The sequence below is a fragment of the Vespa crabro genome, chromosome 8 (genome assembly GCF_910589235.1).
Source record: "Vespa crabro chromosome 8, iyVesCrab1.2, whole genome shotgun sequence".
Taxonomy (NCBI): domain Eukaryota; kingdom Metazoa; phylum Arthropoda; class Insecta; order Hymenoptera; family Vespidae; genus Vespa; species Vespa crabro.
Window position 1 is genome coordinate 5,706,732 of NC_060962.1, and position 15,000 is coordinate 5,721,731.

General features: G+C 32.2%; 1 protein-coding gene across 1 annotated transcript in view; it reads left to right on the plus strand.

Annotated features, from left to right (window-relative positions):
* Positions 1-15,000, plus strand: part of LOC124425869 (glutamate-gated chloride channel-like) — an 86,196-nt gene that overhangs the window by 6,022 nt on the left and 65,174 nt on the right. The window contains 2 exon segments of the mRNA XM_046966870.1: positions 2,120-2,187; positions 12,429-12,541. Of these exon segments, the coding sequence (XP_046822826.1) occupies positions 2,129-2,187; positions 12,429-12,541 (172 nt within the window). The 5' untranslated portion in view covers positions 2,120-2,128.

Sequence of the window (15,000 nt, forward strand, 5' to 3'; positions counted from 1 at the left end):
CATCGTGTTCAACGGAGAAGAAAAGGAAGAAGAAAAAAAAAAGAACAGAATAATGAAAAATGGAAATGCATTATCTGAATGGTGCTTGTATTGAGGAAAGATCAAAAAAGAAAAAAAAAAAGAAAAAAAAAAGAAAAGGAAGCAAAAAATATATATATATATATATATATATATATATATATATATAAACGTATTTAATGGAACAATAATTGTAGCAAAAGAGTTGACGTTTCTATAAAAGAAAGAGGGGTACAGAGAGAGAGAGAGAGAGAGAGAGAGAGAGAGAGAGAAAGACGATATAACGAAATAATTATCTTAAAATTTTATCTTTATCGATTTTGTTCGATCATTCTTTATAATAATGAATTCGAGAAATTATATAAAGAGATCGTTCGACGATCTAATTAAATAATTTGATCCTTGATGTTTTATATTATATATATATATATATATATATATATATATATATATATCGATCGAAATAGTTTGAAAACTTATCGGTATTTTTAATAATAATTTTCGATGATTTTTATTAGAAATAAACTGCCTGAAAGTATCTAATACATAGTAGATTTATTACGGGAAGATATAAGTGCATATATATATATATATATATATATATATATCGTATATTGGTTTCTCGTTGAAAGTTTTAGCACGTATACTAGCCAAAATTGTTTCCACTTTCGAACGTCTTTACGGATATCGAATGTCGTTCGATTTTTGAATTAAAGTGACAATACGAATCATAGGAGAAAGGAAAATGAAGGTGATGGATAGAGAAACTGTGGGGTGCGATGCGATGAGATTCATTTGGAGGGACACGTAAACGGAAATAACTTAATACCGGCCAATAGAATTTCGTTAGCGAGTGCCTATTATCGAGGGATAAAGGCATGCCTGTTTCTATTAGCCAATTGAATCATATTCGCAGTCTGCTACGTTCGTTTCGTTTCATTTTTTTCCATTTTATTCCGTTCGTTTCGTATCGAGCCAAAATTTATCAAAATTTTCATCGCCGTTATTTATCCGGCCTATTCTTACAATTCATTCTTAAGAAAATAAATTTCTATCTCTTTCTATTTTCTTTTCTCTTCTTTTTCTATGTCATTGTTATATTTCTTTTTTCTTTGCAATTTTAATTATCTATTTTTTCGCAATAACGTTTTACGGACACTCGAAGAATGTTCGTGTAGAATCGATTATTGTTAAAAATATTTCGCGTTGTTATCTTAAAAAGAGACCTCCCCTCCCCAAAAAAAAGAAAAAAAAGAAACAGAAGAACAGAAAAAAAAACAAAAAAAAAAAAAAAAGAGCCATAAAAATAAAAATACGCTATGAGAACGTTTATTAAAGGAAAGAAATTTTTTTTTCTTTATCTAATTTCAGACCGCCACGATGTGTTGTGGCCTGAATTATTACTTTTATCACTATTATTAATGTTTCTTTTTTCTCGTTTCTTTTAGTCTTTAAAGAATTTTCTTCAAATCCTTTTCTATAACTCCAATTTTCTTGGCAGTTAGAAACAATTGCGCGCACGTGTTTGTCAGATAGATTGCTGTCGTTATAGACGATATTACTATTGTCTGATTTGTAGGTGTGCGAGTTATATATATATATATGTATTTGAACGTACGTAACTAGTTTAAAACACATCAGAAAGTCACGGAACAGGAGGATAGACGGTTCTCTAAGGCGCGAGACAAGTGTCATAACAAAAGAAATTTTCAATAATTTCGTTGGTGAAATCCTACGTCTTTTTACTTTTGTCTTTATGATGGTAAAAAAAAAAAAAAAAAAAAAAAAAAAAAAAAAAAAAAAAAAAAAAAAAAGAACACCAATTAACAAATTTAATTTCACGATATAATTGTTAACGACGTAAATTAATTATTACAATTAAATTACGATTTAATTACTAATACGATCTTACAATTTGTCGATGATCATTGTTATCGATATTATTGAAAATATTTCGCGCGTTGTTATCTTAAAAAGGAACGAGAAAGAAAAAGAAAAAAGAAAGAAAAGAAAGAAAAGAAAAAAAGAAGAAAAAGAAACAAAAAGATCGCGATGAGAACGTTCATTAAAGGAAAGAAATGTTTTTTCTTTCTGATTTTAGGCCGCCGCAATGTGGCCTGGAGTATTACTTCTACTACTGTTACTAGCAGTCCTGCTGCATCCATCAAGGTAAGTTCATTTGTGATTTCTTCTTCTTGATTAACTTCTTAAATCATTTTTCTTTTCATTCTTTTTTCCACGCTTTTCTTTTTCTTATTTTTTTTTTTCTCTCTATTCCCTCATTTCGTCATCTTCGCAATCTACGTATCATTTCTTTCAAATATACTCGAAAGACCTTGGTCGGTCTGTCAAGGACATCGCGTATGGAATGATATAACAAAATTCGGTATTGGAACGGCGTCAAAAATCTCGATGGCGTAATGCCAATTACATTTTTCCATCGTTTCTGAAGAGTCGCACGATCTCATAAAAGGAGATACCGCCAATTCGATTGACCTTATCGATTATGTATGTATGTATGTATGTATGTATGTATGAATGTATGTATATATGTATGTATGTATTTATATATACATACATCCATATATATATATATATATATATATATATATATATATGTAAATACTATTACGTTTATTCGTTAAGACCGATTTTATAATTACGAACAAAATTGTCATGAGTTATTTATTCATCGAATTCATAGAAACATAAAGGAATTTCTATTTTATGTATATAATCTCAATCCAACATTTCCACTCTTGGCAGCTTCTTTGTCCGTCTATTAATATTCAACGTCCGCTTATCGCAAAGCGGTGTCTTCTCAGTATTATCCAAGTAATTTATATTTCCACATTCAATTTTCTAATAAAATGCGAATTTCCCATTGGAAAATTTCAAATGAACGGAATAAATGGGTTCCATGCGATACAATTATTTTGTCCATTATTACGGCAAAATACAATATATCTCGTATTCGATGGGTAGGATATTAGTGTTCTGATAAATACGTATGTGAGATACAATGCAAAAAGAAGAAAAAAAAAATAAAAAGGGAAAAGAAATTCATACGCGATAGAATCTCTTTACTCGGCTAAGAGGAAATTAACAAATTGCTTCTTAAAGCTTACCAACGTTTTTTTCCGTCTCACGAGAATCTTGATGGACGGGATAAAAGTGGTTGGCGAGGGGATGGGAGTGGGTGGTGAGCAAGAGAGAGAGAGAGAGAGAGAGAGAGAGAGAGAGAGAGAGAGAGAAATCGAAAGAACGTTCGTTAATGTCGATAAATGATCACTTTTAAAAAAAGATTAAATCTTAAAAGCGCATACATTATCATATTTCGTATCGTAAAACAGCACATAACTTTCGTACATGTTAAGCAAAGTATAATAGGTATGTACGTAAGTAACCATGTCGTATGGATGATTTTCATTTAGACCTCCCCCCCCCCTTTTCATACATTTTCTTTTTTCTTTTTTTTCTTTCCTTAACTCTGTACTTCCCTCCCTCCACTCTTCCTCTCCGTTCAAAAAAAAAAAAAAAAAAAAGAAAAGAAACTTCAATATTTTACGAAAACAGAACGAGTCTGATGTAGCTTTTTTTTTTTTTTTTTTTTTTTTTTTTCTTTAAACGTAGAGACAGTGGAAAATTAAATTTTCATTAGCTTTTCGATAGCGTTCGTTTCGATCGTAAAAAATAAAGCGAAAAAAGAAAAAGGAGAGAGAAAGGAGGAAACGAACGAATGAACGAACGAACGAACGAATGAACGAACGAACGAACGAACGAACGAACGAACGAACGAACAAACAAACAAACAAAGCGATATATTTCTAACCACCTTAATCGTTCATCGATCGTTATTTCCAGAGCTTTACATTCGAAACTTAACAGATTTGTTTGGGGGATGATGGGAATCGACGAAATTGTTTACGTTGTTACGACCAGTGTGACGGCGTCCAGCAGCTTCATTAAACGTATCAACTGAATCAAAGGGATAGAAAACTACATTTAACGATTCTAGTATTTGTTTTTTCTTTTCTTCTTCTTCTTATTTTTCTTCTTTTTTTCTTTTTTTGCCTTTTTCGTTTTCTTTTGTCTTTTGGTCTTGTTTGACTTTTTTTCCCCTTAACGACGCAGCCAATGCATGCGAAATAATATCAATTTAATGATCGTTCGTTGCATTGAATAATCTTCAAACAATGTTAAATATAATGATAAACATAAGATTTGAATAAGGATTGCAACGAGAAATTGCGTATGTATGTATATGCGATGATTGAATTGCATGAAAAAATCCAGACGTCTGTATGCAAATGCAAAACGTGCGTGCACAGTAAATCAAAGAAAGTCGAAAGATTGAAAAGTGTATGTATATATACATACATATATTATATAAACACACACATACACACATATATATATATGTACATGCATACGTAAGGGTCGTGTCTAGCCGTCGTTGATTTTAGCTTTGCAATTAGCATCGGTTTTTTTACCGAACTGATATGCGAAAAAGCAAGCAAGCAAGAAAGCAATTGCAGTGGTAGTTGCGGTAGCTGTTGCAGTTGAAGTTGCAGTGATGGTGCAGGTAGTTGAGCACCATCGGGCATTCATTTGCAACTAATGACGAACGAGTAACATTCCTCGAGTATCGAGAAAAATTGACATCGACCCAGACATCATATGAGACACGTTCTTCCAACTAGATAGTTAAATGGCTACGAAGTAACGAGGTACGAAAGATACCAGACGCTGGTGCGATTTCTCCCTCTTTGAAATCAAAGCCGATTTAATGTTGACTCTACTATCTACATTCGTATATTTTGATTTAGCGACGTACTCACGTCATTCACTGTCATGCCATATATATATATATAAGTATTTCTCACTTTCGGCCATTCATTTTACGAGTTCACAATTTTTTTCTTTCTTTTTCCTATTTTTCTTTTTTTTTTTTTGTTGCATTTTCTTTCATCTTTCCGTTTATTTTTTCTTCTTCTTTTTTTCCCTTCTTCCCTTCGAATAATTTTAATTCGAAACGTCTGCCGAAAACTGTCAATATAAAATTTGCAAATATATGAAAATAATTTATATATATATATATATGTATATTATAATGTATTGCATTGTATTCGTACACTGATCAATATGAAATAAGATTTCGTGAAACTGTAGTTTGTTAATTAACTTTTTATAAATAATGAATTGATATGTATCTCACGCAAATCTCTAAAGTGGATATAGTTAAAAAAAAGAAAAAAAAAAAGAAAAAAAAAATTAATTGTTCGTATAATTCACAAAATTAGCAAGGAAAAAGGTAAAAAATCGATAGAAATATAAAAGCAATAAATATTATATAATTATTATATAATTATTATATAATTTCTACAATTGTTAAATTTTTATAAATATAAATATAAATATAAATATATATATATATATAAATATAATATATAATATATAAATATATATATATAAATATAAATATATATATATAAATATAAATATAAATATAAATATAAATATATATATATATAATATAATTATTTATTATTTTATAAAACTTACGATTAGAAAAAGTGAACATTTCGCGGAGCACTTTATTACGATCGTATCATTACATTTGATCAGTGTTTTAAGGGTAAAAAGAGAGAGCGTAGAAAAATCCACGTGATTAGAATTAATTGTCATTATTGGAAAGGAAATATCGAAGGAATATATCATCGATAAAGAAGGTTTTATCAATCGTTTGTAACGAAAATTAGTCATCGGTTTAAGAAAATGTCGAGACATTTTGGCCCACGTTCTCGATAGTTTCCATTTTCTCTTTTACCTTCTTTTCTTTCCTTTTTCTTTTCTTTTTTTTTTTTGTAATAAGGTTAAAAACGAGCTCAAGCGGCAATATTTTCACCTTTGGTCACAAAGCACAATGGTACTTCTCGATTCGAGGTCTTCGTGCCGAAGGATCGAACAGATGGAATGAGACCGAAGAATAGTAGTAAGATAAAGAAAGAAAGAGAGAAAGAGAGTAAGAAACATAAAGAGAGAAAGAGAGTGAGAGAGAGAGAGAGAGAGAGAGAGAGAGAGAGAGAAAGCAGTTGGAGCGAACAAGAAGCAAGAAGAAGAGGGTAGAGAACGTGAGGAGAAAGGGGTGATTTCGCGATACGGGGGTTGTCGTTGGGGCCGGGAAACGGGGTTGAAATTTTAATACGCGAATAGAGATAAAGATGGAGGAGGGGTTGTATGTTGATGCCCATGGCGCCAAAGTCTGGGCAGGGGTGAAACAGCTTTGAATAGCCTCGGTCCGAGGCGCCTCTCCTAACTTACGGCGCACACCCTTCTCACCCTATTTCTCCTTCTCTTCCACCTACACTCTACCCACCTACCACCGACCCTTTCCTCTTCTTCCCCTTACCCTTCCTCTCTTCCTTCACCTCCTTCTCCTCCTCCTCCTCCTCCTCCTCCTCTTCTTCTTCTTCTTCTTCTTCTTCTGCTTCTGGAAGTTCAGAACGCGGCTTGCCACTACGGCTTGAGGGGAGGGAAGTTTTTCATTAGAGATCAGCCCGGAGCTACAGACTGGTTTAAATATTTCACCGGAACATCGTCAAGAATCGTGGCACGTAATAACAAAAAATCTAGGATGTCAGGGCAGCGCGAACTTTCAGCCAACATACCACACCGCACTACATCGCTACGATACTATACCACATCGTACCACGCCCCTCCCCCCGCCCAACCCCGCCCCGTCCGCCCTATGCCACTCTGCGACCGCACGTCTCTTCTCCGCGTATCTACGCAAAAGAAAAAATAAAAAAAAAGAAAGGAAAAAAGAGAAAGGAAACGAAACGAAACGGTATCGTGTCCTCGTTTTGCCAAAAAAAAAGAAAAAACAAAAACAAAAACGAAGGAAAAAAAAATAGTGACAAAAATATTCACTCCTCGAAATGGTCGAATCGTCATTTTTTCTTTTTTTTTTTTTTTTTTTTTTTTTTTTTCCAAATTTCACGCTTTCCCATGTCCATCTATCTTTCACGAATTTGTTTGTTTGCTTGTTTGTGAGAATTGGAATTACATAGATGGGAGATCTCTCTTCGTGACAGGGGATGATTTCGTGCCGAACTACTCGGTCGGCATGGCTTCGATTATGATCTTAAATTGAATCGATTTTGTAATAATTCCATTCGTATCAGCAGATAATTTCTTTTAAACGTGAAGCAATTAATGAATGACAGAGGTTAGTTAATGAATGAATCTCCAAACAAAACAATTTAATTTTTTAAATGCAATGCTTTCTTTTTTCGTTTCTTCCTTTTTTTTTTTTTTTCTTTGTTTTTCGTCGTTTTTTCTGAATTCTCCCATCATTCATAAATATAATAATAAATGGTATATAAATATAAAATAAATTTTTTCCTTTGCGTATAATATTGCAAGAAGTTATTAAGGATAAGTATAAATGTGCAATTACTTTGAAAAAAGAAAAAAAGAAAAAAAAGAAAAAAACAGAATAACAACGAAAATTACCTTAAGTCTAAATTAAAACGTATATTAATAATTCCATCAATTCATTTTACTTTCCTCGAAGTATTTCAATAATATATTCTAATCGATTTTATTTAGATGTCGCTTATCCCGACGATCTCGATACAGTATATAACTACGAAACGAGATTCGTAGAAGGAAAGAACGAACTAAATAAACGTGAAATAATTAAAAGTTTCTTCTCGTTTATTCAATGCCGTCACCGATCTCTCTCTCTCTCTCTCTCTCTCTCTCTCTCACATATTATTTTTATTTCTTTGACCCTCCCCCTTGCCCACTTTGAACGGAGAACTCGTTCGTAAACTCCGTAAAGAAGGAAGACAATATTTCCTTCTTTAAATTCGAATTGAAACGATTTTATTCGAGCTTATGGAAAAAAAAAGAGAACAAAAAAAAGAAAGAAAGAAAAAAGAAAAATGAATTATATCTTAATTATATCTTTGTAATTGTTCACTTATCTTTCACAAAAATAAAACGATAGATTCTTCGAATTGAACGAATTAGTCTTAATCGTTATATGCGTTCGATTATTCGTATAAAATAAAATAGAAAAAAATAAATAAATAATAAATAAATAAATAAAAGAAATAAAAAAAGGAACAATTGAATTTCATTCATTTTACCGATTGACGGATATATCAATGACATATATATATATATACATATAAATATACATGTGCAAGTAAACAAGCTCGCGCGCTTGTCAAGGGATGAATATTGACGAAACGAACGATAGATATCTTTTTAATATACACCCCTCTTTTCGAATAGAAAATGTTTCGAAAGTTTACAAAAGAATCCAGGTCAGGTCAGCTGCTGCTTGATCATCATCGTCGTGTTTTTCGTTGACAACGTTTCGGTCCGACCAAGTTCACTCGTTATATTCCTTCTGACGTGATCAAAGATCATGACTCGGTAGATTCATGTCGTTCTGCAATCAATCATCTCAACAAAGCTTTGAAATTTTCAACAAGGATACAAAAGTTAGAGAAAGATAGATAGATAGATAGATAGATAGATAGAGATAGAGATAGAGAGAGATAGATTGTTGGAAGGAAAAAGGATAGAAGATGAGGAAGATGAAGAGGAGGAAGAGAAAGAGAAGGAGGAGGTTTGTGGGATAGAATGAAAGAAAGAAATGAAGCAGTTTTTGATATATACCCGAAGAGAGAGAGAGAAAGAGAGAGAAAGAAAAAGGATGATGCATTATTCCGTAATAACTCCGAATACCCGATGATTATGGCGACTGGAATCTTTTGTAATCTTGAATCAAAATGTAAGTGGAGATGTTACCCGTGGTAATTCAACCGAATTGCGGTGTAAATTTTATTGTAAAAGAGGAATATTCCTCGGAATATTCCTATATATATATATATATAAACATGACGATCGAGAAATGGGAGAAGGAAGAGAGGTCTGTGATCTTGACCGGAAGAAACTCGTCGTAGAACGGGGGTGTATTTTTAAGAGTATCCTTCAACGTGATTGGTACTCTCAAACGATGAATTTCGTGGCAATTTCATGGAAGATGGATTTTCTTTCTATCTCTTTCTCTCTCTCTCTCTCTCTCTCTCTCTCTCTCTCTCTTTTTCTCTCTTTCTATCTCTTTATCATTGGTCGCGTGTGATTTTCCTCGTTCTACTCTCGCAACGAATTTAATTAGAATCCCTTTCGCGTATTCCAAATTTAATATCGTTTTAATCGTTACGTTTAAATAATTACGATCGTATCTTTTTAAACGTTTTTAATGCCATATAGATTTTATTTAGCCGAGTAAATAAATAACTTATTTCTTTTAGTTAGAATCGTTAAAGATTTTCATTCAATTACAAATCTATTTTTATGTTATATAATTGAGAGCAAAGGATGGCAAAGGATAGAGGGATGAAAGGAGCGATAGGATGGGAGAAAGGTCATAGGATGGATAGATGGAAAGAATGGATGGCAACGAAGAATAATCAGATAATACTACGTGGACTAAAAGATTTACGAGATTCGCACATCCTTTTGTTAGTTCAACAAGAATGAAGTTAACATCAGATCACATCTTACGAATTTAGAAAAGGTTCCTTGGTTATAAAAGGGATAATCCACGAGATTGGGGTGGTGGTGGTGGTGCTAGGGGGGGAGGGTTGGGGATACACCGATCGATCCCTGAAAAAGGGATACCACGTGTATCTATCTACATACATACATACATACATACATACATACATAAATACATACATACATGTATACGTATAAAGGTTTCCAATTTTCTACGATGTAAACGAAAGGGGAGATTTTATTATCGATACGTTTAAGGATTTTTGGTTGTCCATTCTATGACGGAACGAGAGAGAGAGAGAGGGTTGGTAGGGGATAGGGAGAGGGATAGAAGGGAAAAATTTCATTTTTTCTTCTTCTTCTTCTTTTTATCTTTTTTATTTTTTTTTTTTTTTTTTTCTTTTCAAAGCACATCGATCAAAAATCTATTCGAGAATAATTTCTTACGTATTAATGACAAATCTCTTATAAAATTTTACAATTTTATATAACGTTTACATCGATTCGTCGTTATTTTTTTCTCGATCTATCTAATCAAAGAACGAGATACTCGTTGATAGTTCGCGAATGAAAGAGGGAAAACATGATGGGCTGAAATTTTTCAATCAACGTTGCTATCTAAAAGAGAAAGGAACAGAGAGAGAGAGAGAGAGAGAGAGAGAGAGAGAGAGAGAGAGAGAGAGAGAGAAAGAGAGAGAAAAACATAAAGAGAAAGGTAGAGATAGACAGACAGAGATAGATAGAGAGAGAAAGGGAGAGAGAGAAAGAGATACAAATAGAGAGAGTTTCATCTCAATAATTACCCGAACGCAGAGTACCGAGGAACGCGTTAGCGTAGTATTCCTGTACGCCCTCTGATTAAAGTTAAAATTGTCATCGGTGTTGGTAACATTCAAGACCATTTCGTGCTTCTTTCTCATCAAGATGATATAGGAGAGTCTCTGCTTAAGTGAAAAAAAAGAAAGAGAGAGAGACAGATAGATAGATAGATAGAGAGAGAGAGAGAGACCGAGAGAGAGAGAGAGGCATCGTGAGGCAACTACGAATACGGACTCGAACACTCAACCAACCAAGTTTCTTCTTCGTCTTCGTCTTCGTCTTCTTTTTCTTTTCTTCTTTTTTTTTTCTTTTTGGTCCGTTTCTCGTGCACATTTTCTCGTCCCTTTGAAGGACGAGAGAGAAAGAGAGAGAGAGAGAGAGAGAGGTCGACATTTCGATAAAATTCCATTTTCATTGGAATCGATTCGTATTCGTTTCGCATTGAAAATTACGATGGTTAAATGAAATAGTTATTTTTCCTTTTTATTTTCTTTCTTTCTTCCTTTCTTCCCTTCTTGCTTTCTTTCTTTCTTTATTTCTTTATTTATTTTGTTTAATTAAACTCGATGCCTTTGTCAACGTGACAAACAATGAATTAATTTTCTTTTCGTCGGCAATTTTTTCCTTCTTCGTTTTCTTTTTTTCTTTTTCGTACGCATGAAAAGCGCACAACAGTGATCTGCAATTCTTCACAATCGATGAAATATATTCGTTCGAACGATTTGAAATGACTTTCATAATTGCAATAATCATAAATAAATAATTAAATAAATGTATACATAAAAGGGTGCAAGGAAGAAAAAAAAAATTGCGGGTGCAATCAAACCTTGGGGATGTAGGAAAGGTCAATAATGAAATAAATTTATTTAAAAGAAAAACTCATCCCTCTGTCTCGTTAATTTTTTAAATGTCGAACGGTTAATCGAATCACAAACTTGATCGAATCCGATTATACAAGTTACGATTTATGCAATTTTCATTTACGTCAATTGTCTCTTTTATCATTAATACAATTCTATAATATCACGTGCATTTGTACGGACATATGTATGCTATCCAATTAATATTTTAAATGAACACAACGAAGAGTTTCGAATATAACGAAAATTCCGGTTACGTATTATTTACTTGATTAAAATAGCGCCACTTATGGTTCCTATTTTAGATTAGATTCTTTTGAAATATTTTTATCCTATCTAGGTCCAAACGTGTAAATATTTTTAGATCCTTGGGGGGATTGGAACCTAAGTACCTATAAATTTCGTTTACTTAGATTCGGCAACTTGAGAAGCATTAAAAGAAGTTAGGCCATTGTTTATAGCATCAAGTATATAAACAATATATATATCGTTGGCAAAACGTCGATATAGATTTATATTGCAGTTTAAAAATTCCCATCCCCCCTCCTCCTCCCTCCTCTTCCCAAAAAAAAATTCATAACATTTTATAACTGAATTAATTGATTTCACGTTTGCCAAATCGTTGAGATATGAAGAGAAGAAGAAACAAACACGAAAAAAAAAAGAAAAAAAGAAAAAAGAGAAAAGGAAAAACAAAAACAAAAAATTGATTCGATTTAAAAATCTTTTCCCATCATTTTGATTTGCACAAAAAAAAAAAAAAACAAGAAAGCAAACGAAAAAAGTTCTCTCGGTAGAACGGGCGCATTCTCGTTCGCATCGAACAAATCTGTAAAATAAAATGAAAACAAGTTTTTTTTTTTTTTTTTTTTTCGATAGATATTTCAATTTTAAATATTTCAATTTCTTTTTTATTTTCTTTTTCTATTTTTTTATTTTTTTTATTTTTTCTTTTTTATTTTCTTTTTTTTTCAAAACAAACAAGAAAATCTGTATAGCTGCGTGTGTATATGTGTAATGAAAAAGAGAGAGTTAGATAGATAGAGGAGGAGGAGGAGGAGGAGAGAGAGAGAGAGAGAGAGAGAGAGAGAGAGAGAGAGAGAGAGAGAGGAGGAAACTAATATTTAAAAATATTCATTTTTGTTTTAGATGCTCGCAGGTAAAGGTGAACTATCGGGAGAAGGAAAAGCAGGTGTTGGACAACATCTTAGGGCCAGGACGATACGACGCGCGTATCCGGCCGAGCGGGGAAAATGGAACAGGTGAATATAGAGTATCTCCATTTATACACAAACACTTTCCTTTTTCTCCATATATATATATATATATATATATATATATATATATATATATATATATATATAGATATTTCGAACAGTTTAATATTTATAATAACGACTTACACAGCGAGATACCGTGAATATACGCGTTGAATAGTGCAGTGCTGGCATAGGAATGAAAAATTTCAACGAGGAAAGAATGTGCAAGGATATCGATCACATTTAAATACGATTAACGAGAACGGATCATCGATCAGAGAGAGAGTAAAATAATCAAAGTAACGAGAATACGGTTGAGTGCGGAAGAAAAGGAAAAAGAAAAAAAAAAGGAAAAAAAAAAGAAAGAAAGAAAGAAAGAAAGAGAAAAAAAAAAACGAAAAGAGAAAAAACAGAGAAAGAAACGAAAAAAAAGAAATTGGAAAACAAAAGCACGACAAAAAATGAAACGAAAAATAATATAATACGAGAGTAAAAAGAAAACGGAAAGAAACCGCCCCCCCGTAACAACCTCTGCCACCACCCACACAACCCCCCGCCCGCCCCCGGCCCCGTTAGACCCACTCAATTTTGCAGCACATGCCCCCCACCCCCAAACACCCCACTGGCCCCGCCCACAGCCACCGAACGCTCTTCGAAAGCTTTTATTATATCGATACGTCGAGAGTATTCATCGAGAGTATATATATATATATATATATATATATATATATTGATAAAGGAAAAAATTAAAAAACAAACAAACAAATCAAATAAATAAAGAAAACAAAGAAAAAAAAAATAATAAAAAGTCAAAGGAGAAAAAGGAGGGAAAAATTTTATATATATATATATATATATATTTATATATATACATATATAAACTATAAAAAGAAAAATCTAATTATTGATTTTTCGTTGTTTGCAATCTTATCTATCTATCCATCCATCTGTCTGTCTTATCTATCCATCTATTTATATATCTGTATATCGAGCGAATTAAATATTTGTAACGTAATATATTGAACATAAAAGGGATATACGAACTTCTTATTTTTTTTTTTTTTATTTTTTTTATTATTTTTTTTATTATCTTTTTTCTTTTTTTTTTTTCTTCCACGAAACATCCTGAACAAAAGATCATATCTCTCTGGGGATAACGTTTTTTAAAGGACTTTACGTATTGGGCGGCGCAATTTCGCGAATATCCACGATACTTCGTATAAGTTCAAAGGAAACTTATAGCTTTTACCGTAACTGGTCCATAACAACCCCCAACCCCTAACCCTCAACCCCAATCCCTGCAACTTTTTCTCCAGCTCGTACTCTTGCGATTCCCGCCCACATTTATCTCTATCTCTCTCTCTCTCTCTCTCTCTCTCTCTCTCTCTCTCTCTCTCTCTCTCTCTCTCTCTTTCTCTCTCTCTGTCTCTCTCTCTCTCTTTGTCTTCCTTTATCTATTTATTTATCCTTCTGTCGCTTCGTATAACCATTCTAGATTTCGTATAAAGCGAGCTTTTATGGGAGACAAGGCTATATACTGGATAGAAGAAAAATGAGAAAGTAAAAAGGAAAAAAAAAAAAAAAAAAAAGAAAAATAAAACAACAGACGATCCATCGAAACGCATCGATGGAATTGTTTCTATTTTTATTTCTCTTCGAAGTCAATTTCTTTCTATTTTCTTTCTATTTTCGCGCTCTAGTATCGCTCTACGAAATTCTCTTTCTTCATGTCTATCTGAAATATGCTCTGCGTCTTTCTTTTTCTCTCCACTCAAAAAAAAAAAAAGAAAAAAAAGAAAAAAGAAAAAAAAAGGAGACAAAAATGAAAAAAGAAGGAAAAGATATTTTCGAGATCGTACTGAATTAAATTTTTTTTTTTTTATTGATTACGTTCCATCGATAGCATCGAAAAAATTCATACTCTTTTTTTTCTTTTTCCAAATTTTTCGACATCAAATATCGGGGATATATCGTTTTACGAAAGAAATTAATTCCTAATACGTGACGTTAATTATTTTCTTTCTTTTTTTATTTTTTTTTTTTTTTTGCTCCTCTTCTTTTTTCACGTAAAATAAATCCATCAAAGCTTTCACAACGTATCCGTTTCTCTTATCTCGTATCTCTTAAAATCTTCTATCTTCATCGTTTATTATAATCGTCGATACGATTATACGAATTTATATCACTTTATTGTATATAACGAATATGCAATAATTTAAAAAATTTCATACGAATCGAACTGAAATAAACAAAAAAAAAGAAAAAAGAAAAAAGAAAAAAAAATATATATATATAAAAAAAAAAAGATAAATAAGTAAATAAAAAGGGAAAAAAAGAACGATCTCAATTAAATCGTTGTTCCAAATGATTTGTAAAAAAGAAAAAAGAAAAAAAAAAAGAATAGAAGAGAAAAAGAAAATGCGCCGCGAATAAATCGAACAAATATTCAATTTAATTAATAT